The sequence below is a fragment of the Myotis lucifugus genome, unplaced genomic scaffold (assembly GCF_000147115.1).
Source record: "Myotis lucifugus unplaced genomic scaffold, Myoluc2.0 scaffold_1, whole genome shotgun sequence".
In the NCBI taxonomy this organism is placed as follows: Eukaryota; Metazoa; Chordata; class Mammalia; order Chiroptera; family Vespertilionidae; genus Myotis; species Myotis lucifugus.
The window spans coordinates 37,107,803-37,130,798 of record NW_005871049.1 but is presented as its reverse complement, the minus strand read 5'-3'; the positions used below and the strand labels follow the sequence as shown (position 1 = coordinate 37,130,798).

The 22,996-nt window shown below is 39.3% G+C and overlaps 1 protein-coding gene across 1 annotated transcript in view; it reads left to right on the top strand.

Moving 5' to 3' along the window:
- The window catches only part of MSRA (methionine sulfoxide reductase A), a 379,272-nt gene that overhangs the window by 257,482 nt on the left and 98,794 nt on the right, over window positions 1-22,996 (top strand). Inside the window, exon 4 of the mRNA XM_006081917.3 lies at window positions 7,802-7,906. Coding sequence (XP_006081979.1) covers window positions 7,802-7,906 — 105 coding nt within the window. The remainder of the gene's footprint in view (window positions 1-7,801; window positions 7,907-22,996) is intronic.

Genomic DNA, 22,996 nt, shown 5'->3' with positions numbered 1-22,996 from the left:
TCTTTTGTTATCATGATTCCAGGGGTGCTCTAGCTATCTTTTCACTCTGATTTGGAACACATACACTTCTAGGAAAACCTGTTTTTGGCAGCTTGCCCAAAGAAACCCAATTTTGCTTGGAGAGCATTCCATATAGTTCTGTTTGTATTAACATGGATCCTAAATGGTTGACAGCTTTTCATATAGTGAAGTTCCATTATGACATGGCTTATCACTAGTACTATGGGATGTAGAGAGACTAGTACTGATACATAGATTGCCAGTAAGTTCCCAAGTGCTTTCCCTTCAGTATCTATTATTTAGTGCTCTCCGCCATAGTCTAAGATTGATCAGACAGATGTTCATATCCCCATTTTACAGATGAGGAACTGTGATAAGAGAAGATAAGTGGCTTGTATGGAAGATTATGCCTTCAGATATAGCTCTTCTGATCCAAAGTCAGTGCCCTTTATCTGGCCCATGAAGCTCTATACCTGTAGCCTTCTTGGGAGTCATTGTGAAGTGAGTAGACCCCAAAGGCACAGCCCGGACAAGCAGAAGGTAGATTCGCCTCAGTACAGGTGCAACGTTCCAGTGGTTAGGGCATCCCGACAATGGCATGGATGCCTTTGTGAAATCGTGTGTGTCCCACCACTCGAGATGTTCATCTGGGTGTTGCAATGGTGTACAACAATGTGGCATTTGGCTAGTTGATCTTTCGAGTACCTTACAATCCTGAGACTTGATTAAAAAAATCTTGTCTGGTTTCTCTTCCTTGATATAGCTGCATTTATCAAATGCCTAATTTCATGACTTCCTTTCCCAACTTTGCATCAAAAGCACCCTTAAGGCTTTGTGAGGAGAATATGCCCAGGACTGACCCTAGGTCTCCTGTATCAGAACCCCAGTGTGAATAAAGTGGGAGATGGGAGCATTTTTTTAAAGTTTCACTCTAAGGCACACAGTTGGGAACCACTCTTGTGTTGCCCACTAATAACAAGGTACAAGTAGGACTCATTTTTGACTTGGTGGTATAATTTAACAGCATCAAGGAGTCCTAGTTTCTTAGTGTGCAATGCCCTTTTAAATTTAAATCAGGCCATTTAATAAAGCTGTGTTTGATCTCTCTGCTTCAAGGGTACCGTGATTCTCGACTTGGCAGGTTACCTGCCCATCTCATGGTCGCATGGGAGCTGGTGCTGGTCTAGGAAATAGGCATGGATCAGCCCAGCCACATAGATCCTTTCATACACTTCATGTTCTGAAGAAATCAGCTCAAAGCATGTGCAGGCCTGCCTCTAAAATCAGCAGGTTGGATACAGAAACTAGTAAGCTGCTCACTCCTGGACTAGTTACCTACTAGTTAGCTTTGTAGCAGTAAGAAAGCTCTAGGAGCATGAAGGATTAATGGTTGTCATTTATTGTTTTCTTGAGCAATTTTCTTGATCAAGTCCTCAACTGTGTTGCTATCACCCCTCGGAGAGAATAATCTCGGAAGGATGTGTCTGTATTAAATACACGCCAGAGGATTATAAATTCCCTACCATGTCTCCCATGGTGGACCAAAAAAGAAAAAAAAAAGAAAGAAAGAAAAGAAAAAAATTACAATCACCCTAACAGTATTTGTTCTATTTTTTAATCAATAGGAAGCTTTTTAAAGCTTACATTTCTCTTTGGACACTTTAAGTGACTGATGAGACAAAAGAAAAAGAGCCAAGATAAAGTGACAGTATAGACACTCCTCAAATCCTATAATGAACTCCACAGGGCATCCAATTTTGATGTATTAGGACTTTTTTTTATAATGAGTACATTGTTGGAAATCACATTTTCTACCTGCAGGAGCTGGAGATGAAACTGAGCTGACATCTTACCTCTTTGTAGTTAATTAGCAAGAGGAAAGCAGTGTTTTCAATCTCGTATGGGAAAGGGGCAGTATTAGTCATCCCCCACTCTGCCTCTTCTTTCACACTTCTGGCTCCTTTGTGTGCTCTTTGATCTGGTTTATCGGTTTGGATGGGCCTTGTTGGCTGAGAAAGTTGAGGGGAGTTGAAGAATAGTTATTATTTAATGAAAAAATAACCGTAGCTCACTTTTACCCACCATCTTGCCTGTAGGATCAATAAAATAGATCAGGTCCAGCAGGGATGGCTCGGTGGTTGAGCGTCATCAACCTGTGAACCGGGAGGTAGAGGTCGATTCCCGGTCAGGGCACATGCCCAGTTTGCAGGCTTGATCCCAGTGTGGGGCATGCAGGAGGCAGCTGATCAATAATTCTCTTTCATCACTGATGTGTCTATCTCTCACTCTCTTTTCCTCTCTGAAATCAATAAAAATATATTTAAAAAATAAAATAGATCAGGTCTTTTTCTTTTAGAGAGAAATTCCTTACCTGGACCCAGACTGCAGGCAGTGCCCAGGCTGCAAGTGTTCTTTGTTGTCACTATATTAACAGTCGTTACCATTGGATCCCCAGCACTTAGCACAATGCCTGGAACTTAGTAGGCACTCAGTAAATATTTATGAATTAATGAATAAGTAAAACAGTGTTCACCCATACAGTGAAGTGTTAAAGTTTCATCAATTGTATCTGATATCTTCCTCTGGGTAGTAACTGTGTCCATAGTAAGACATGTGGTGAAGTTTGCATAGAACTCAGTGGTTAGGGACAGAAACAGAGCAGAGCGTGTAAGTATGATTCCATTTAGGGGACTGGTCCGCAGGCAGGTGAGCAGGGCTGGGGTCAGCATGGCCACTCATCCAGGTGAAGAGAAGTCAGTGGTGGAAAAATCCAGCACAAAGATCCCTCCAATCTGTGTGTATTTATTAATGTCAGATCATGTGCCCAGTCCTACTGAGTAGGCCACCTGCCTGCTCTCTCTTCTCTCCTCACCTGCCTGATGTAGCAAACATTAATCAGGCTAACCTGGAAGAGTTGAAGATAACATTTCCCCCATGGGATGGAGAGCTATGACATAGGACTTTTAAAAATCGGCTTATTTATCTTGGGGAGCTATTTAAAAACACCTGGCTGTGTATGGATGATTTGGCTCCTAAAAGCTCCCGAGGTCTCCAGACTGCCCAATTTTTCTGACCCCAGAATTCTCCCCTATGTCTCTTCCAGGATGTTTTGTCTTGTAAGGAATGACTGCTCATATCTACCCTGTGAGGCCACACAGGGAAATGCCCAGGGAGGATATTCATCCTTTTCATTTGTTTTTTCAAGATATTTTTGAACAGCAATGTGAAAGCACTTATCCTGCTGCTGTGAGTTGTTAACAAGCACGTTTGCACATCACATCTATTATGCTGTTTGCACAAAGTTATGTGAAGAAACAGCTAGAAGTATTTTAAGATATAGCCTTTTATCTCTGGAAGCACCAGAAAGTATTTGCAGATTGGTTTCAGGAATCAAATTAGCCTGGCACATTGGTAAGTTCCTGGAGGCGTGGACACTTCTGTAAGTGGCTTCTGGCCCCTTAATCCTTTTGATCATTTGCACTGTGTATTTTTACACCGGCTCTTGTACTTTGGAGAAATAAAGTAAAGAAACTTAAAGGTGAGTTTGAGGAAGGCTTCTCCACACTTTGTTTATTAATTCAGGTGGATCTTGAATTTTAATGGTAATAGTTTTTTAAACAACCAAGCATTTTTCAAAACCTCTCCAAAAGTAATGTCAGTGCTCAGATTATGTCTGAAGTGTCTGCTGGTGAGTGGAAATCTTTCCTGACCCTTTATTGCTGCCACAAAAGAAGAACCTAATCTTGGAAAAGTCTTGCCAGCCTGGATGTCAGTTATCTCACAACGGTGACTTCTCACCTGGGCCACTGCCTATGTTATATTTTCTGTCACTTGGTGACTTTAGGTATCTGAAACCTGGCTCAGAGTCATACAAGGAACCCAAGCCTCACCTCCCATTAACTCCAAGTTGGATCTTCGCTGGATCCTGTCACTTACTGGCTATGAGACATTGTGTGAAAAAGCTTGTGGAGAGGCCTTATCTTCCTTATATGTAAAATGGGGAGCACATCTCTCTTGTAAAGTTGTGAGCAATATCTGTATGGCCATATTTATAGCAGCATTATTCACCATAGCCAAAAGGTGGAAGCAACCCAAGTGTCCTTGGAGAGATGGATGGATGGATAAACTAACTATGGTATATACATACAATGGAATATTATTTAGCCTTAAAAAGAAAGGAAATTCTGACACATGTTTCAACATGGATGAATCTTGAGGACATTATGCTAAGTGAAATAAGCCAGTCACACACAAAAAAACTATATGATTACAATTATATCAAGTACCAAGGGTAGTTGAATTAAAGAGACAGAAGTAGAATGATGATTGCCTGAGAGGAGGAAGGAAATAGGGAGTACGTTCTGGAGATGGATGGTGGTGAGGGAAGCACAAGTGATTGCACTTAGTTGCACACTTAAATATGGTTAAATGGTAAATTTTATGTTATATATATTTTCCACAATAGAAAAATTTGTTGTAAGCCTGAAAGAATATCAAGTAGGGAAAGTGCTTGCCATTTTATCAGCATTCAGTAAGAAGTAACAGCTTTTACCATGGTTGGGACATTGTATTCTAATGGTTACATGATATTTCATCCTGTGGCTCTGCCATAATTTGCTTCTTTTTGTTTGTTTGTTTGAGTTATGGGTTACTTATAATACTCCACCATTGTAATGATGATGGAGTGAATTTTCTGTGTGTGCATGTCTCTTTTCCACCGTTTGGAGTTATATATTTGAGATCTATTTCCTGGATCACTTAGGGTGAATTAATCTTAATCTGTGTGGCTTTTCTGCATATGCTAATGGTGTTTCAGAAGGGTGTAGTCACTGCACCAGTCAAGGGAACGTGCAGGTTCTAGAGCTCCTCATCAGCACCAAGGGCACTTGTAAGCAGTTTTACAAAATGTAATAAGGAAGAGATGGTACCTTAATGTTTCAATATGCATTTATTTCCTTTTATCACTAAAAACAGTGAGCATTTTTTAGTCTTGATTTACGTTTATATCTTTCTATGTATGATTACATCTTTTGCCTATTTCTAGTGTGGTTTCTATGCCTTTCTTATGAATTATATTTGTCATGTTGGTAACATATTGTTGCCATTTTTAATATTCTTAGGGCTTTACTTCTTATGTAGTTAAATCATATCTTTAAACATTTCAAAATACAAAATAGTAATATTTTAAAATAGATCAAGTGGTTTTACAATAACATGATTATTATACTTAATGTATCTTCTTCCTATAATTTCCTCATTTTTCTTTTCATATCTGTTAGCATAAAATCTGTCTAGATGCTTAACTGACATGACTATAGCATTTGAATTAAAATTATGTAGACTGACCAATTAATAAAATATTAATAACCCAATATAAAAATGCATTACAAAAATTAGAAAAATAAAAAATTAAAATAGTTAATAAACATGACTTTTTAACTCACTAATTAAATTTATTAAAAATAAAATGATAGAATACTACATTCTAGCTATAAACTGGTAATGATAAAAAACATTGTAATAGTGACTGAGACTGGCCCTCAAATACGCTGCCAGTGGCAGCTTGACATTAGATATCAAGAAACTTAAAAACGTTTATATACATTGATTTAGAAATTCCACAAATATATGGCTTGAGGCAGCCTCAGAAATATGAAAAGATATTTATATTCATAGATAAAAACAGGATTCAGTCTAAATGCCCAATGATAGGGAATGATTGAATAAGTAATAATAGTACAACCCTCTTTGGAGTGTTATATACTAGTAGTCACTATAAATGGTATTTTTTTTAAATTCAGTGATATGGGGAAATACAACATGCTGGTAAGTGGATAAAGCCTGATGCAGTGATTATACTAAAACAAGTTGTATGTGGCGGTGTGTGTGTGTGTGTGTGTGTGTACATGCGCATATCTAGTACATATCCAGAAAGAGATGAGTAAAAAATATTGATAGTACTTATAAGGGAGGAGTATAGATGATTTTTATTTTCTTTTTTATACTTCTCCACATTTTCTAAGCTTCATACTCTTTGCAAATTATTGTCTCTGTAATCAAACAAATTTAAATATGAAAGAAGATAAAATATAATAAATAGATTTTTTTCCTTTTCTGGATTCATGTTCACTTTGCTCTCTTTGCTTTAATGTGTTAGACAGAATCCTGGAAAGAAGTCAGAAGGTATTTTTTCAGGTTATGGTCCAGAAATTTGCTAGCTATTTGACTTAGTGCAAATTTAACTTACACATCTTTTAATGTTTGTATTTGTAAAATGGGGAGTTTTACCTTCCCTGCCTACACCATAAGATGGTTGTGAGAATTAAGGTGGGACTACCAACAAATATGAAAACAGGGTTACAAATTGAGGTGTAAGTTCAAGGGATTCCTGGAACCGGCGAGGTTTGATAATTTGTTAGGACTCACTGAGAGCTGTTATTCTCATAGTTACAGATTATTTCAGGCAAATCGACCAAAGTAAGAGATGCATAGAGCAGAAACTTGAAAGATCCAGTGCAAAGCCTCTGTGTCCTATCCCATGCAGTCAAGGTGTTACTCGCCCGTGTGTTACTTCCTGGCATCCATGCATGACCATATGCAGAGAGTATGGACAACCAGGAAACTGGTGAAAGCTTTGGTGTCCAGAGTTCTTATTGGGGCTTCATTGCATAGGCATGATAGATAGATTGAATGATTGTCCATAGAATGGAACTCAGTCTGTGTTATCCCCACCCTCTGTCATATGGTTGGTCTTTAACCCTCACCTTAACATTGTTGGGTATAGCCAACCTTATCCTAAGATTTGAGGAGCTGCTCAATCTTAAGATTCCCAGTCTCCATCTTGACTGTTGGTGTGAGAGCCCCACCCTAAAGAAGAACACTTCTACCAGTGACATAGATTACCACGACCTAGAGGCCTATGCAAAGGTCAGATAACTCTTTAGGCGAGGCTAAATGTTTTACTACACATGAGAGGATCAAAGAGAGATGGACAACAAAGTTAAATATGGAGATGATGTTTGTATGGACGGTTCTATTATTTACTATGTCTTAACACTGTAAAATAAGGAAGGGCATGAATTCCGTAGGTATAAGTGATACTGCAAATATCCTTTTCACAGATCCACAGAATCTTGGAGACCACCTTTGAGAATGGGCGCAGGTGCTGGAGACAGACATTTGCTACAGTAGTTGTTTACCTCATAGACAAAGTGGGCTGAGAAAGCACTTCCTGCCCCACTGGGTATCTGAACCTGACCTTGCCTCAGTGTTAACAGCTCAGCAAATTGTTCCTCTGTTAATGAATTTATCTAACATGAACAAGTTATAGGTCTGCATTTAACAAGTTTCTCTATTTGGCACCATCTCTCTCTGTATTGCAGCTGAGCTTCCTGCATACAGCAAGGGATGATGATAAAAATAAATCAACTCATTCCCCTTTGCAGGGTTTCAATCTCAAGCACTATGTCAGAGGGGATCCATAAGGTTTCAAAAGGGTGAAATTGGAAAAATAAAAACGCGAGCTTGTTTTCTTGTGAAATTTAAAAAAAAAAAGAGAGCACTGTGGAGAATTCAGCATCGTCAGGAAACTTGATAAATGACAACTGCATGCTTTTAGGGGAAAAGAACCAATGACAGAGACGTAGAACAAAACCTCAGCTGAAGCACAATTATGCTCCCACCCTTCCTTCAGAGAAAAGGATGTTAGCCTTGGTCTAGTGGGTTGTTGTTTTTTAATAAATAACTTGTAATAAGTTGATGCTGTCAGTGAATTTTGGTTGTACATTCTGTTTCTTTCAAGGAAAAACTGGGCATGCCGAAGTAGTCCGGGTGGTGTACCAGCCAGAGCACATCAGCTTTGAGGAGCTGCTCAAGGTCTTCTGGGAGAATCATGACCCGACCCAAGGTAGATGAGTGAGCCAGTATTTAATTATCTTACTAATTACAGCTGGGATAATTAGTGTTTGAGCTGCATGGAAGAGATGAACCTTGAAATCACACAGGAGCTCAAGAATATGATTGCAGACATTTATTGACGGAGAAGAGGAGGGGCTGGGGAGAAAAAGGGTGAGAGAATAAAGGCGAAGCCACAGTCGGTGCCCCTCCCCCCTTTACAGCTGTCAGGGGTGGGAAAATTCCCACAGAGAAAGACGCCAGACAATAGAGGTTCGTTCACCTTTATTATTGCATTATTCCTCCTTAATGCAGTCTTTTGTCTACAAAATTAAAGTGTCTTTTAGCAGCTCCAAAGTTTTCTGATTTATGGTTCCTTTATTTCCCTGAATGTAGCCTTTCTCATCTTTTGACGTTATCGGGTGTGTGTTTTTTAATGTCTGTGGGTGATAAAAAAAGAAAAAAGAACATAAAGGTAAAATGCAGTATTCAGTAGCTCCACAATGCTTTCGTTATTTAAATATTTCATTTGTCTTCTGTGAAATTTGTTATATGGAAATATTAATATATTTGTGTTATAAACAATGGTGGCCAGAAATTTTATTTGAATGTACACACAAGCAAAAATCCCATGTTGGCAAATATCATTGTAATATTCAATAATAGAGCCATTTCCAGATCTCATCCTAACAGCCTTACGATCACTGCTTTGCCAATGGGATGATCTGATATTATGAGGCTTATGAGCTGAAAAGTCCTATATGATTTTCACAAACCCTATTCATTTAGCCATCAGTCTATTTAAAAATGCTTCCCTTTAGTGTCAGGTTTTTGTGTAGCGGGTTTGCTGTGTTGGCAGTTTCCTGGTGAACGGATGTCTTTTTCCACATGCTCATTGTGCTTTGTGCTGGAACCTTAATGTGATTCAGCAGCAGAGGCTGGTGGGTCCTGGTTCTGAGAACCTCCCAGTGTCAGTGTGATTTGCCAAAGGGTGAAGGTCAGAGCTAAGACAAGAGTAACAAATTGATAAATGAACCAGGGTAAGGCAAGCCCAGGATACAGGCAAATCCACCAGGGGGGATGAAGGCCTAGGAAGGAGGCCAGGAACCAGTTTTCCATTTTAATAAAGTGTGGCTAGACATGGGGGGATGAGTCCCTGGTGGGAGAGCAATGATGTAGGGGACAGGGATAGGGAGGACTGGTAGGGCAAGAATACTATAATCAGAAGGTTCAGGTGTCACCCCAATGTGGACTACCAGCTTCAGTGGAAGCTGTGCCTGATGAGCTCTTAAAGGTGATCACTAGGAGCAGCCATTCAGCCATTTGCCTCTCAAAGCCAAGGGTTAGGGCAGGTTGCTGAGAACTCCAAAATTCTCAATGGAAACGCATACCAGGAGCCCAGTAAGCCTGAAGTCATGTAGGAGACAGGCTCCTACAGATCCCTGAGGTTGGGTATGCACCATTTGGCCATGCCAACCATAATGCCATGATATGAAAGAATCACCTTATGCTTAGCCCTGGTAAAATTTTGAAAAGGGTGAAGTCTGTTATCCACTTTTCTCTCCTTATTTCTCTTAACTTCTCACCAATTTTATCATATTTTTACCAGTACACCTCAGATAATTAGGTCACTAGTACTGGCCCCTGAATCTCATGGGGGAATTCTACTTTAGAAAAGAATCTTAAAAGAACCTCTTGGTCTTCCATCCCACATGTTAAATTTATCTCAACTGTGCCTTAGCCCTTTTTGAAATCCTTTGTTTACTATCTAATTTGTTAGGGATAAAATAACAGAGTACCTAAGACTGGGGTGGCTTAACCAACAGAAACTTGTTTTCTCACAGTTCTGAAGGCTGGAAGTCAGAGATGAAGGTGTTGGCAGGGTTGGTTTTACCCTGATTGTCTTTTCTCTTTGTCTTCACACAATCTTCTCTGTGTGCATCTGTGTCCTAATCTCCTCTTACTATAACATCATTACTCAGATTTAATTAGGGCCCACCCAAATGACCTCATTTAATCTTTTTGTTTAATGGTGTGGGGTTTTTTTTTTTATTGATTTCAGAGAGGAAGGGAGAGGGAGAGAGAGAGATAGAAACACCAATGATGAGAGAGAATCATTGATTGGCTGCCTCCTGCATGTCCCACACTGGGGATTGAGCCCAAAACTTGGGCATGTGCCCTGACTGGGAAGCAAACCTTAACCCCTGGTTCTTAGGTCAACACTCAACCACTGAGCCACTCAGCTGGACTGGCCTCATTTAGTCTTAATCTTTAATGACTATCTCCAAATATGGTCATGTTTTGAGGTACTGGAGGTTAGGGTTTAAAATTATGATTTGTGGGTACTAGGGAAATACAATATAGCTCATAACACTGATAGTACACCATTTTGGTTTGTGTACTATTCTTCTTGGGCTATTTTTATTCTAACTGGGGTGCATAAACTGGAAAAGACTTTAGAGGTCATCTTGTTAAACTTCAGCTTTAGTTCTACAAGCCAAAAGATGAAATTGTGGTTTAAGGACCATGGGATTTGATTAGTGAGTGACATTTTTACACTGATATTTGGACAAATTGCACAGCTAGGAGGAGAGTTTCTCTGCCATTTCATACATTTGTTCCTGCTTAGAATAGTGCTTGATGCAGTGTACACGTCACTCATAGTAAATCACAAGATATCTGATCTTCCCACGTTATTATTAGAATTACCTTTTTGGATAGTTTAGTGTAATGGGCCGTGGTAACAATCGTTCTCTGCCTTACAAGGTTTCCCATGAACCTTCTGGAAAAAAAGACCAAATGAATGATCACATGACCCAGGCCTGGCCAATCACAGTATCTTTTCCTGTTGTCAACAGTGTTTGATCCAAAGAACAGTCATGTGACCCAAGCAGGACCAATTAGAGTCCTTCCCCAGGACTCTTGATGAGAGAAACTAGTGTTCTCACTTTATTGGGGTGCCAAGGTGATGGTGCACTGAGCATGGAAAGAGTCTGTTCACAGGATAAGCAAGGGAGGAAGATGAGAAGACACTGAGAAGTGAGAGTTGGAAAGAGAGAACCTTCAGGAGACTTGGGGCCCTGAGACTTCATGCTCCTACAGTTCTTCCTTCAATTCTGAGAGTTCTCCTTGTAGCATTCCAAGCAGTGAGGACTAATACGTATCCTCCTCTTTCCTCTTTTTTACTAAAGCTAGTTTGTTGGGTTTCTACTACTTGCAATAACAAAAATCCTGAATAATTCCCCTATTCAGCTTAATCATTGTGCTCATTATTTTCAGTAACTATTAGCTAACCATGTTCATTTGGCTCTATAAATCTGAGGTCTAAAGCCATTTTGTTAATAGTTTTACCATTGACTCAGACATGGACTGAAGGACATAATAATTGTTTCTTCAAGACTGGTTGGTGGTTTGATTAAAGGGTTCCTTGGTAATTCAGAATTCAGAATTGGGTTTGAGATTTGGGATCTTTGACCTAAGATCATATCATATCCATATTCTCTCTCAATATTTCTGAATTACTATGAAAGATATTAATTAACAAATTTTATCTTGTTTCTACTCTGTTAGCTAGGTATTGTGCAAGGTGGTGCTAAATCACTAAGTGGTCTGGAATAAGTAGAAGTATGGTTAATGCATAGGGAAAATGTATTCCTAAAGGAAGAAAATGGTTTAATCTCAATGTACTGGAATCAAATGAGCATTTAGATAAATGTCTATAAGACCATAGACCAGCGGTTCTCAACCTGTGGGTCGCGACCACTTTGGGGGTCGAATGACCCTTTCACAGGGGTTGCCTAAGACCATCGGAAAACACATATATAATTACATATTGTTTTTGTGATTAATCACTATACTTTAATTATGTTCAATTTGTAACAATGAAAATGCATCCTGCATATCAGATATTTATATTATGATTCATAATAGTAGCAAAATTACAGTTATGAAGTAGCAATGAAAATAATTTTATGGTTGGGGGTTACCACAACATGAGGAACTGTATTAAAGGGTCGCGGCATTAGGAAGGTTGAGAACCACTGCCATAGACCAAAATATTAACCTGAAATCATTAAAAAAAAACATATGTTAAAACTAGAACATTAAAACAAAGAAACATAAGTTCAGAATAATCCTGGTATCAATGGATTAACTATTTCCAGGGATCCCTGACATCCTAAGACATATCTTCACCTGTAATTTTTCTGAGGTAAGAATTTGAAGCTCACTTCCTGAATGATGGGCATATATATGGACATGTAGCAGGAGATAGCTGGGCTGCACATGAACTTGATCCTTTGACCACAGCTTCTCAATTCTCTACTTGTCATGTTTCCCAGTGAAAAGTGGCACAGAAAAGAAAAGCATCCCTTTGTCCAAATGAGGTAAATAGAGACATTTAAGACTGAGTGCTGACTCAGAAAATGGACATTTCGGAGGCAACAAGTGGCATGTTGGATCTGGTGGAGACTCTGGTCTGTGAAGCAATAGGTTCTTTTCCAGGAACAAGAGTGACTCCTAAAACTGCCTAAGGAATGTTCTTGCCTTTACCAGAATTGCTTGTCACCAGAAAGACAAAACTTGAGTAAAAGTGGAGAAGGCATTGACCTTTGATGTGAAGCTGTACCCAGGAAACACACAATTCTCCACAGAACTATGACTCAAGATAACTGTGTTTTAATTAGCATGTTGAAAGACTTTAGTACCTTGTTTACAAAATCATTAGGGATTTGAAGGGGCCACTTAAATGTTTTAGTTATAATTTACTTCATTTTGTGGGAAAAGCAGTCTTCCTGAATATTTGCATATGTGGGATTCTTGCTAATGTCAAGTGTCTACTGTGGAAGAAAAAGCAGGAATTTCAGCTTAATTAAAGTCAGCTTTATTAACTCAGGTATTCATGGCATAGATTAGACAGAGAATACCCTGCATGTTCTTCACTGCTTCCAAGTACTAAAGGCGGCTCTCACAGTCTCCATCCTGATGGGAAGGAGGAAGTCCCCGTGTCTTCCCTTTTGAAGGGAGCAAAACCCATAAGAGAACTATTAGAAAGTGTAGGCTTCTAAAGATATAGGTGGGGCCAGACACCTGTAATTCCACAGCCAATATGCAGTGAGTCCTGAGAGAGTACCACTCAATGGATTAGTGTCGTGGGGAGGAGCAGACCTAATGGCATCATTATACATTTGGCCAGTAAATAGGGTAGATTTTTCTCTTAATTTACCAATTACCACAAAACCTGTACTTTTGCCGGAGCTTTCAGATAGCACTGTTTAAGCTACTATGTCCTAGTCTGTCTTTCTTTTTTATTCATTGGAGAAATAAAGTCCTTCCAGGCTTCTAAGGGTAGACTGGGGCTTGCCCATTCTTGACCGTACGGTCCCCAAGCTCCTCTGGTCTCCAGGCAACATGGCAGAACCTGAGATTTATATTTGGGTTCTGGCCCCAGCTGGATCTCTTCCCAATCTTGCAACCTTGGCCAAAACAATTATTCATTCTGAACCTCTGTTTTCAAAAAAAGGGATACTAATGTCTATATAGCTTACTTCATGGGCCATCATTAGAATTAAAATAATCTGAAAATAACTTGAAAATGGTTAAGTACCATGCAAATGACAGGCATTGGTATGTTTCTCAATACAACACAATTTCAACAGGTCTATTTATTTTTATATCCATATTGATAAATGTTTTCATGGAGCTCCCTGTGATATAGTTGGGCCCTTAGTACATTTTTTAAAGCAAATATATTAAAATGCTACTATGAATTTAATCACACTTTAAACTGAATGCCTATTTTATTAACCAACACAATGTCCCCATACCTCTGGAAAATGGAAATTCTTACACACATAATGTGTCCTACAGCCTCTACCATACCTGCTGTGCAGGTGGATTTTGTACCTCTTGCAGTAGCTCCAGGCCTTCCTGGTGAACTGTGGCCACAGGTGGGGGCTGCTCCAGAGCACTCCTGAAGGAGCAGTGGCCTTCCTGCAGAGGCCTCCTGGCTGAGACTATTGAACCCATATCAGTTTCCTTACTTCTGTGGTATTGGAATTTTAGCTGGATATGCTTCTCCCCTTGGCAACTAAATTTCCCAGAAGCCTTATGGCTAAGTATGGCCATGTGTCAAATTCTAACTCCCTGGCCATGACTACAAGTGATGGTGCACAACTTCTGGGTTGTTTGCACTGAGAGGAAGGGATGTTCTCTTCCTCCTCCTCCCTTCCCACAGGTTGCATGTGCTTGTAGTGGTGAACTGTCTGGACCACTGGGATGGGGGCTTTACACTTGTAATTGAGGCATTACAAGATAGAAGGCTCCAGAGTTATCATCCCAGGCTGGACTCTATACAAGAACTGTCTTCTTTAAGCTACTGTTATTTTGGTTTATTTTAGGCCTTTTTATTTTCTACAACAGATGAAACTCTATCTGTACTAAAATAGCCTTCAACTCTAAGCTGATGAACTCCTGTCACTCATCTGAAGATCTTAATTAAAATTTTCCCCAATTAAATGTCTTTAATGAAATCTGTTAAGAGTATGGACTCTGGGGTTAGAGGAGATATGGCTTTAATTGGGTATGCCACGTGCTAGCTGTGTGGCCTGGGAAAGTTGCACAGCCTTACCAAGGCTTGTTTCTCTCTACCCCACTTGACCACTGGGTCCTAGCTGTATTGTTTCTCATCTGGCTGCTACCAGTAGCTTTCTAACTGACCCGTCTTGTCCTTTCCTAACCCATTCTCCATAATGACCTGTTAAACACACAAAACAAAGTATGTCCCTCTCCTGCTTAAAGCACAGGGCTGGTTGTCTATTTTCTTTGGGACAATACAGATTTTACCCTGGTCAGCATGGCCAGGGATTCGCTGCTTGGTGCCTACTTCTCCAACGTTTTTCCCCCTCCCCAGCCCTTACACAGCATTTCTGTTACTGCGGCCTTCGTACACAAGCACTTTCTTGCCTTGGAGCCTGCACCTACTGTTCAGTCTGCCCACAGCTCTTGGCCTGACTGGCTCCTTCCTTTTCTTCAGCTCCAAATGTTCTGTCCTCAGAGAGGTCTTCCCCGATCTACCCAAACGGAAGTACTTTCCCTCAGCCCCACTCCCAGGTTTCTCTATCACTGCACTCTCCTTCCTGCCTAACATTTATTACAGGTACAATGATTTGTCTGCTTACTTGTTTATTAACTATCTCCTCTTCTAGAAACTAAGCTTCATATTAAATATTTTCTCATTGAAAAATTAATGGGTGAGTCTCACTTTCCCCATTAGTAAAACAGTTCCTGTCCCATGAATGTGCGTCAGGATGTGTGAGGAAGTGTAGTCTGTTGGGCAGAGCCCAGTGCCGGGCAGAGTGTAGGACTGTACTCGTCCTGCCTGGGTGAGAGCCATGGCACCAGCTCCTGGTTATTTGCCCTACTCCTTCTTGAACCCCAGTATTTCTCCACTTTTCCTCTATGATCCCCCGGCAAATGTCCTCAATACTCCTGATCATCCTCTACTTGGTTTATACCCTTTATCCTCAGTTGACTCCTCAGTGCCTCTTTTCCTCTCATACCCCCATCCCCTCCCATAGCGAGCTCCCAGTGGTCCTCTGAAAGCTTTGTCAGGCCTGCCCAGTGGGCCACACTATCTGTGGTGTTAAGTCTCATGGGGCCCCAGGACCACACACGCTGCTGCCGTAGCCCTCAGATCCATGAGTAGGGAATTAATGTGGCTCCTCAGCCCTTGGCTGGAACTAGAGACCCCTATGGACTCTCCTCCATTCAGTGCCCTTTGATCCTACTTCCCCCTTCTCCTCTCCCCACTAAGCATCACTTCAAGTGGGCTGTTCTCATGAGGCCCCCAGAGAATCAGGGGTGGGTTCGTCCATTCCATCTCGAGCAGTTTGCTTCATAACCTCTTTCCAGGTGCACAGTAGAGAAGCGAGCTCCCCCGCCCTGCTGTCCACTGGGAAACATTAATTGGAGAGAGAAAAATCCTACTTTCCTTATGTTTCTCATCAAGTTGGCATCAATTAAGAGTGGTGTTCATATATTTGAACTTGCCAAATTAATACCTGAACTTTGTTGTGCTGACCCTTTTAAGTTAGTTTTTTAGATAAGTCACCAATTCTGAAGGACTATCTTTTTTTTAGACCATGTACAAGGAATCCATCATCTGCAAATAATTAGACAGTAGAAATTACATTGTATTGCTAATGAGCAGATGTGCATACTTATAGTGGAGGAACAGCTGCACACATATAAAATGCAAAAACGACCCAAACCCGGCATTATGAATTCTGAAAGGGACTCCATTCTTTTAAGAATTTTAGAAACAGAAAAAAAAATGAAACAAAGAATTTAACCGACATTTTTCTTTATTAATTGTTCTCTGAGTTGCACTTTTCCCTGCATAACATTATCATACATGTACATAGTATCTTTGCTATTTGCAAATGTGCTATTTGCACTTTCAAATCCCTCTTTCATATAATACTATGGAGCTTATATTTAACATTTTTTTCTTTGCATTTCTAGTACTGTAAGGGTTTAAGGGTTTGGTGCCTCCAAACTAATAAAAGACCCCCCCGCCGGGTGTTTTCTCTGGGCTAGGCATGGTGCTAAGTGTTTACATCCACGCAGTCCCATTTGATCCTTAAAGTCACCTGTGAACAAATGGTCTTGGACCCGTTTTACAGATGAACAAACAGGCGCAGAAAGGTGAAGTGATTTGCCATGAGCCAATGAGTACTAATGGGACAGAGCTGGGATTTGGACCTAAGGCACAATTCCAAAACTTGTGTTCTTTCCATATGTGGTGCATGATTCCACGTTGTTACACAGTGCTATTAGCCAACAGAAAGAAAGAAAAAAACACCCATGGCTGGAAATAGTAGCACATTATCCATCAAACAGTTTCTGTCCTCATAAGCTCCTTATAATTCTGTTAAGGATTTTTAAGACGAAGTTCAAATAGGCTTTTGAAAACTTTCAGCCAGGAAGAATTCCACATATTTTACGTAGGAATGATTAGGTTGTTTAAAGTTTGAATAAGTTTCTAAAATGATATAAAATCAATAAAAAGAAATGAAGTCAGAAGAATTGTATTACTTCACACAAAATAGTTCTAAATTAGAGCAAAATAAGAGCTGATAGCACTGACAGGAGCTAGGACTTCCAGGTGCTGGAAATGGCGAGGTTATTCAGGTTAACTTTCTCATCAAAAGCAACTGAAAATGTTGGATAAGATATAAAAATATATTAGACATGTCACATCAAAGAGCTTACAAAATGATTAGGAATTACCAGGTAAAATTTGCCAGACTAAAACACCATTGTTCTAGGGAATTTGCCAATCCCAGAAAAGTTGAATTTTGGGGGACTTATTAAGAGTATAGAGGGTGTGACCAACACAATTAAAGCACTTGACCTTGGATATCTGTTAAACACTGTACCCTATACCTTTGTCTTTAAAAAAAATCCTTACCTGAGGATATGTCCCTATTGATTTTGGGGGCAGGGAAAGAGAGAAACATCTATTGGCTGCCTCCCATATGTGCCCTGACTAGGGATCAAACCTGAAACCCTCCTGGTGCACAGGCTGCACTCTAATCAACAGAGCCACCCGGCCAGGCAATCCTATACCTTCTTAATCACACATGGAACGTAATGTCTCAGTACATTGCAAAGGGACTAAAATAATAGAGATTATGTTTCTCTTGCCAGAATGCAATTATGCTAATATTGCATATAGTGTCTTTGCTCTTTGCAAATATGCTATTTGCACTTTCAAATCCCTCTCTCATATAATACGATGGAGCTTATGTTTAACATTTTTCCTTTGCCTTTCTAGTGCTATAAGGGTTTAAGTGTCTGGTGCTACACACATCTCTAATTATGTATAATAGTGTAATTATGCTAGCAAAAAGATGTAGAAAATACTCTTGAAATTTTCGAACTATCTTATAGATCAAACATAAGTCAGTATGGAAATGAGAAAATATTTTGAACCAACTGGAAATGAAAATATGATACATCAATACTTACAGGGCATAGCTAAATCAGTTCTTAGTGGGAAATATAGAGCCTTAAATCTATCCATAAGAAGAGGAAAAAGACTGAGCTGAACATCTATCTCAAGGACTTAAAAAATCAACAGCAAAATAAACCAAACAATGAAGAAGAAAAATAATAAAGAGAAGTAAATGAAATGGAAAGTAAATGCATAGTACAGAGAATCAATGAAGCTAAAAGTTGATACTGTATTTCAAAATGGCTAATAAAATTGATAAAACCTTGGTACACTGATCAAGGAAAAAATGAGAAGGCACACATAACTAATCTCAGGAATTTAAAAAATGGGATATCACTACAGATAAGCAACTTTGTACCACTAAACTTGAAATATTAGATAAAATAAATTCCTTAAAAATGGGACTTTAATAATAAAACTACATAGGCCTATAATCAATAGAAATTGAATCAATATTTAAAAAGCTTTTCATAAAAAACGCCACTAAGTTCAGATGGCTTCATCAGTGAGTTCTACCAATATTTAAGAAAGAAATAATTGCAATCTTCCACAAACTCTTCCAGAGATTAAAGAAAGATGCAATTTACCTTATGATTTTCCTGAGAGAGAGAGAAGAGACATTGATATGAGAGAGAAACATTGGTCAGCTGCCTCCCAAACATGCCCTGACTGGAGATGGAACCCAAAACCTGGGTATGTGCCCTGACTGGGAATCAAACCCTCCACCTTGTGGTGTATGGGACAATCCCAACCAACTGAGCCACACTGGCCAGGGCTCATCTTATGATTCTTACATAATCTTGATACTAAAACCTGACAATGTAAAAAAAAATTATAGTTCAATTTTACTCATGACATATATGCAGAAATTTTAAACAAAAGTATTAGCAAACTGAAGTTAGTATTATATAGTAAGTATAATACATCATGACCAATTTAGGTTCTTCCAAGGAATGAAACTTGGTTTAGCATTTTAATGTCAACCAATGTAATTTACCCCATTAGCAGATTAAAAGAAAAAAAAGTATGATTATTAAAATAGGTACAGAAAAGGTGTTTAAGTCAATTATGCATTAAACAACGATTTAAAAATCTCTCTATATAAAAGGCTAATATGCTAAGTGTCCCTCCGACCGGTTGCTATGACGTGCACTGACCACCAAGGGGCAGACACTCAATGCAGGAGCTGCTGTGATGCACACTGGCCATTTACAAAGAGACGGCACCAGGGACCTGGCGCGGACAAAGCAACACTAGGCTTCCCCCAAGTGGGACACAGGCCCCGCCACCACCCCAGAGCAACACCCCACCAAATTGCAGCCAACACTGCCAAGACCCATGGCGCAAAATGGGGCCCACAGCCCAGCCCAGCCTGGAAATGGTTGCTGTGGACTCTGGGTAATGATGTCAGATAGCAACACCCAGCTTCCTCTCCCTAGCGACTAACCTCCTTGCAGTTTCTGCAGCCCAGGAACATGACTTGCTTTATAGCCAGGTGCAAACATTTTATACTTTAACCAAATGTCTGTGAAGCGTTTTCCCGTGTCTCATCTCATTTGATCCTCACAGAAGTCCTGAAGTAGATAGATAGGAGACTTGGTAGAATCCTATTTTCTTTGCATTAGCCAGAAAACAGAGATTTAGAAAGTTTAGAAACTTGACCCGACTGAAAAGCAGTAAGAAATGGTGGACCTTGAAAATGACTTCAGATTTTCTCACTGTGCAGAATATAGTCAAACACTGCTGCAGTTAAATATTTTACCCTTTGTTCTCCCTGTGTGATCTGCAATAATAATCTGCTTCGTGTTCATATTTACTGCTGTGTTGCTGACAATTACCTGAAAGAGAAGTTGGGGTGCTTCACTGGGCTGGAAAAGGTTTAGCTACATCAGAAAGCAGGTCTAATTAAGCAAGTTTATTCTATATATATAAAAGGCTAAGTTGACTCGCTCACCTGTGATACATAGAAAGCTCTCTCTAGCGCCAATCACACATGTGTGTTTTGATCTTTCATTGTCCATTCCAAATTTGGTTGACACTTCTATTATAGAGAAAAGACAAATAGTGATATTAAAATATTTCTTCTAATTAATTTCCTTTCAATGTGCATGAATCCATGCACTGGGCCACTAATATAAATATAAAAAATTACTTTCTTAATCTGATAAACAATATATAAAAAAATCTACAGCAATTATCATACTTATCAGTGAAATATTGAGAAACTCTAATGATGCCATTACAACTTCTAATGAGCATTGTACTGTGGTTCTTGGCTCATGCAGTGAGTCAAGGAAAGAAAAGTGATTGAAAAATATGGCATATACCTGTTTACCTTTTCTCGCCTGGGCAACATTTCCCATCCTTCCTTGTAGTGGCCACATGACTAAGTTCTTGCCAATGGGATGTGAGCATAAATGACACGTGATACTGATAGGTCTGGCCCATAAGTACCTCCTGCATGATCTTTGAACTTCTCTCTTCATCTGTCTGCCAACTAAATGTGGAGTCCAGGGCAAACCTTTGAAGTAACATCTTGAAGATAGTTAAGCTTCCATCAGGCTAAGAGTTCATGAAACAGAACCATTTCCAGCTCCTCTTTACAAATTGGATTTTGCATGATCAAGAAATAAACTATTTAAAAAAAGAAGAAATAAACTAGTAACTTAAGCCAGTGGAATTTCAGGGTTTATTTATTTACCAGGAATTGGTACCTTGAAGTAGAGTGCTACCAAAAACTCTAGAAAATGTGGCACTTGCTTAATGGTTGGGCAGCTGGAAGAGGAATGCATTTTTAATAAATATGATAAGATGATTTGGATTTTCACATGGGGAAACATTCAATTAGATTTCTACCTTGCACCATACATAAAATCCAATTCCAAGTACATTAAAGACCTAAGTGTGAAAGCAAAACTCCAGAACTCCAAGTAGATAATATCATGACAACTTTGGGTTTGAAACACATTTTTTTTTAAGCAAGACCCCAAAAGCATTACCCATAAGGGGAAAATATTCGGTAAACTATATTTAAACTTAGCCTGGCCAATGTGGCTCAGTTGTTGAGCATCGACCCATGAATCAGGAGGTCACTGTTAGATTCCAAGTCAGGGCACTTGTTTGCATTGCAGTTTCCATTCCCCAGTAGCTGGTGTGCAACCAATCGATGATTCTCTTTCACTATTAATGTTTCTATTTCTCTCTCCCTCTCCCTTCCTCTCTCTGAAATATATAAAAACATTTTAAAAAAAGAAAAAGCTATATTAAAATCATAGCTTGGTTCATAAAAAAATAAAATGTAAAAACAGAGAGGTTATATTTTATAAAAGATTAGTATCCAGGATATATAACAATAGATTTTAAAAATATCTCCATTGGATTAAAAAAAAAAGACCACTGAATAGAAAAATGGGCAAAGCACTTGAATAGTGGTGAGAAAACGTGAAATTATAGTCAATGTCATTATTAATCAGAAATGCAAATTAAGTTCTAGTGAGATTCTATTTCATATCAAGCATAAAGTCTCATGCAATGATGCAGGTTTTGTAAATTGGTACAACTCTGGAAACCAGTTCAGCGTTCAGTTAAGTTAAAGACATGCAAATTCCATTAGCCAACAATTCTATCTCTAGGTATTACAGAATACATGTCAAAAATGTTCTTAGCAGCCCAAGCTGGTAATATTCATCATCAGTAGAATGGATAAATCAGTTGCAGTCTATTATACAATAGGATATTATGAAACAATGAAAATGAAGAAAATAAAAAGAATCTCATGAACATAATAGTATGTGAAGTATTAAAATTACAGTGTAATTTTATTTAAATAAATTTCCAAAGCAGGCAAAACTAAACTATGTTGTTTCCTATGTGTGCCTAATACAACAAGGAAATTATGGTCACAAAAATCAGGCGTGGTTATAACTGGAGAGAGAAGTAGGGTCTGTTATCAGTAGGGATACATAGAGGGCTTTCAAAGGTGCTGGCAACACTTTATTTCTTGACATGAGTGGTGGTTATAGAATGCGAACACTTCAATAAACTGTGGTTTGTCTTATGTACTTTTGGTACATTTATGTACCTTTCTGTAATAAGATCTAGAAATGACAAAGGTTAATATATTGATTGCTATTCCTGCTAACAATATGAACAATGTTCATGATGAAGCACAAACTTTGTGAATGAGTGTGCACGTGTGTGCTGATACTGATACAAATGTGAACATCTTGTAAGTATCATTTACATGCCTAATGTTCTATAGTGGAATACTCTGGCTGACTCATTCCTACAAAACTTTAAGACTTGGATAAGAAATGGTGACATAGAAATTTTACTATTTTGAAAGTTTTTAAATACATTCTCTGGTAATTTGAACATTTCAAGACATATTATTTGGTAAAATTTGTAAGTTCAAACGGATGTGGAGTCTCAGACATCCTAAGAAAATCCCATCTAATAAAAGAGTAATGTGTAAATTGACCATTACTCCAACACACAAGATGGCCGCCCCCGTGTGGACACAAGATGGGTGGCAGGGGAGGGCAGTTGAGGGCGACGGGGCCTGTAGGAGAGGGTAGTTAGGGGCAATCAGGCTGGCAAGGGAGCAGTTAGGTGTTGATCAGGCTGGCAGGGCAGTGGTTAGGGGCAATCAGGCAGGCAGGCAGGCGAGTGGTTGGGAGCCAGCAGTCCTGGATTGTGAGAGGGATGTCCAACTGCCCATTTAGGCTCGATCCCAGTGAGATCGGGCCTAAACAGGCAGTCAGACATCCCTCGAGGGGTCCCAGATTGGAGAGGGTGCAGGCTGGGCTGAGGGACACATACCCTCCGCGCGCCCCCCCCCCCACACACACACACACAAATTTCGTGCACCGGGCCTCTAGTATCATAATAAAATATTTCCCTTAGCCAGCCATAAATAGAATTTTTCTTTGATAGAAACAAAATCTATGCCAATATAACTTTTTTACCTTTTAGGAATAAATCACCATACCCTCTTTTCAAAATTATTTTTGATTGTAGACATAATGTTTTCTCATTAATGAAAATCAGACCTTCCTTTTAGGTGTAAAGTGAATATGTGGCACC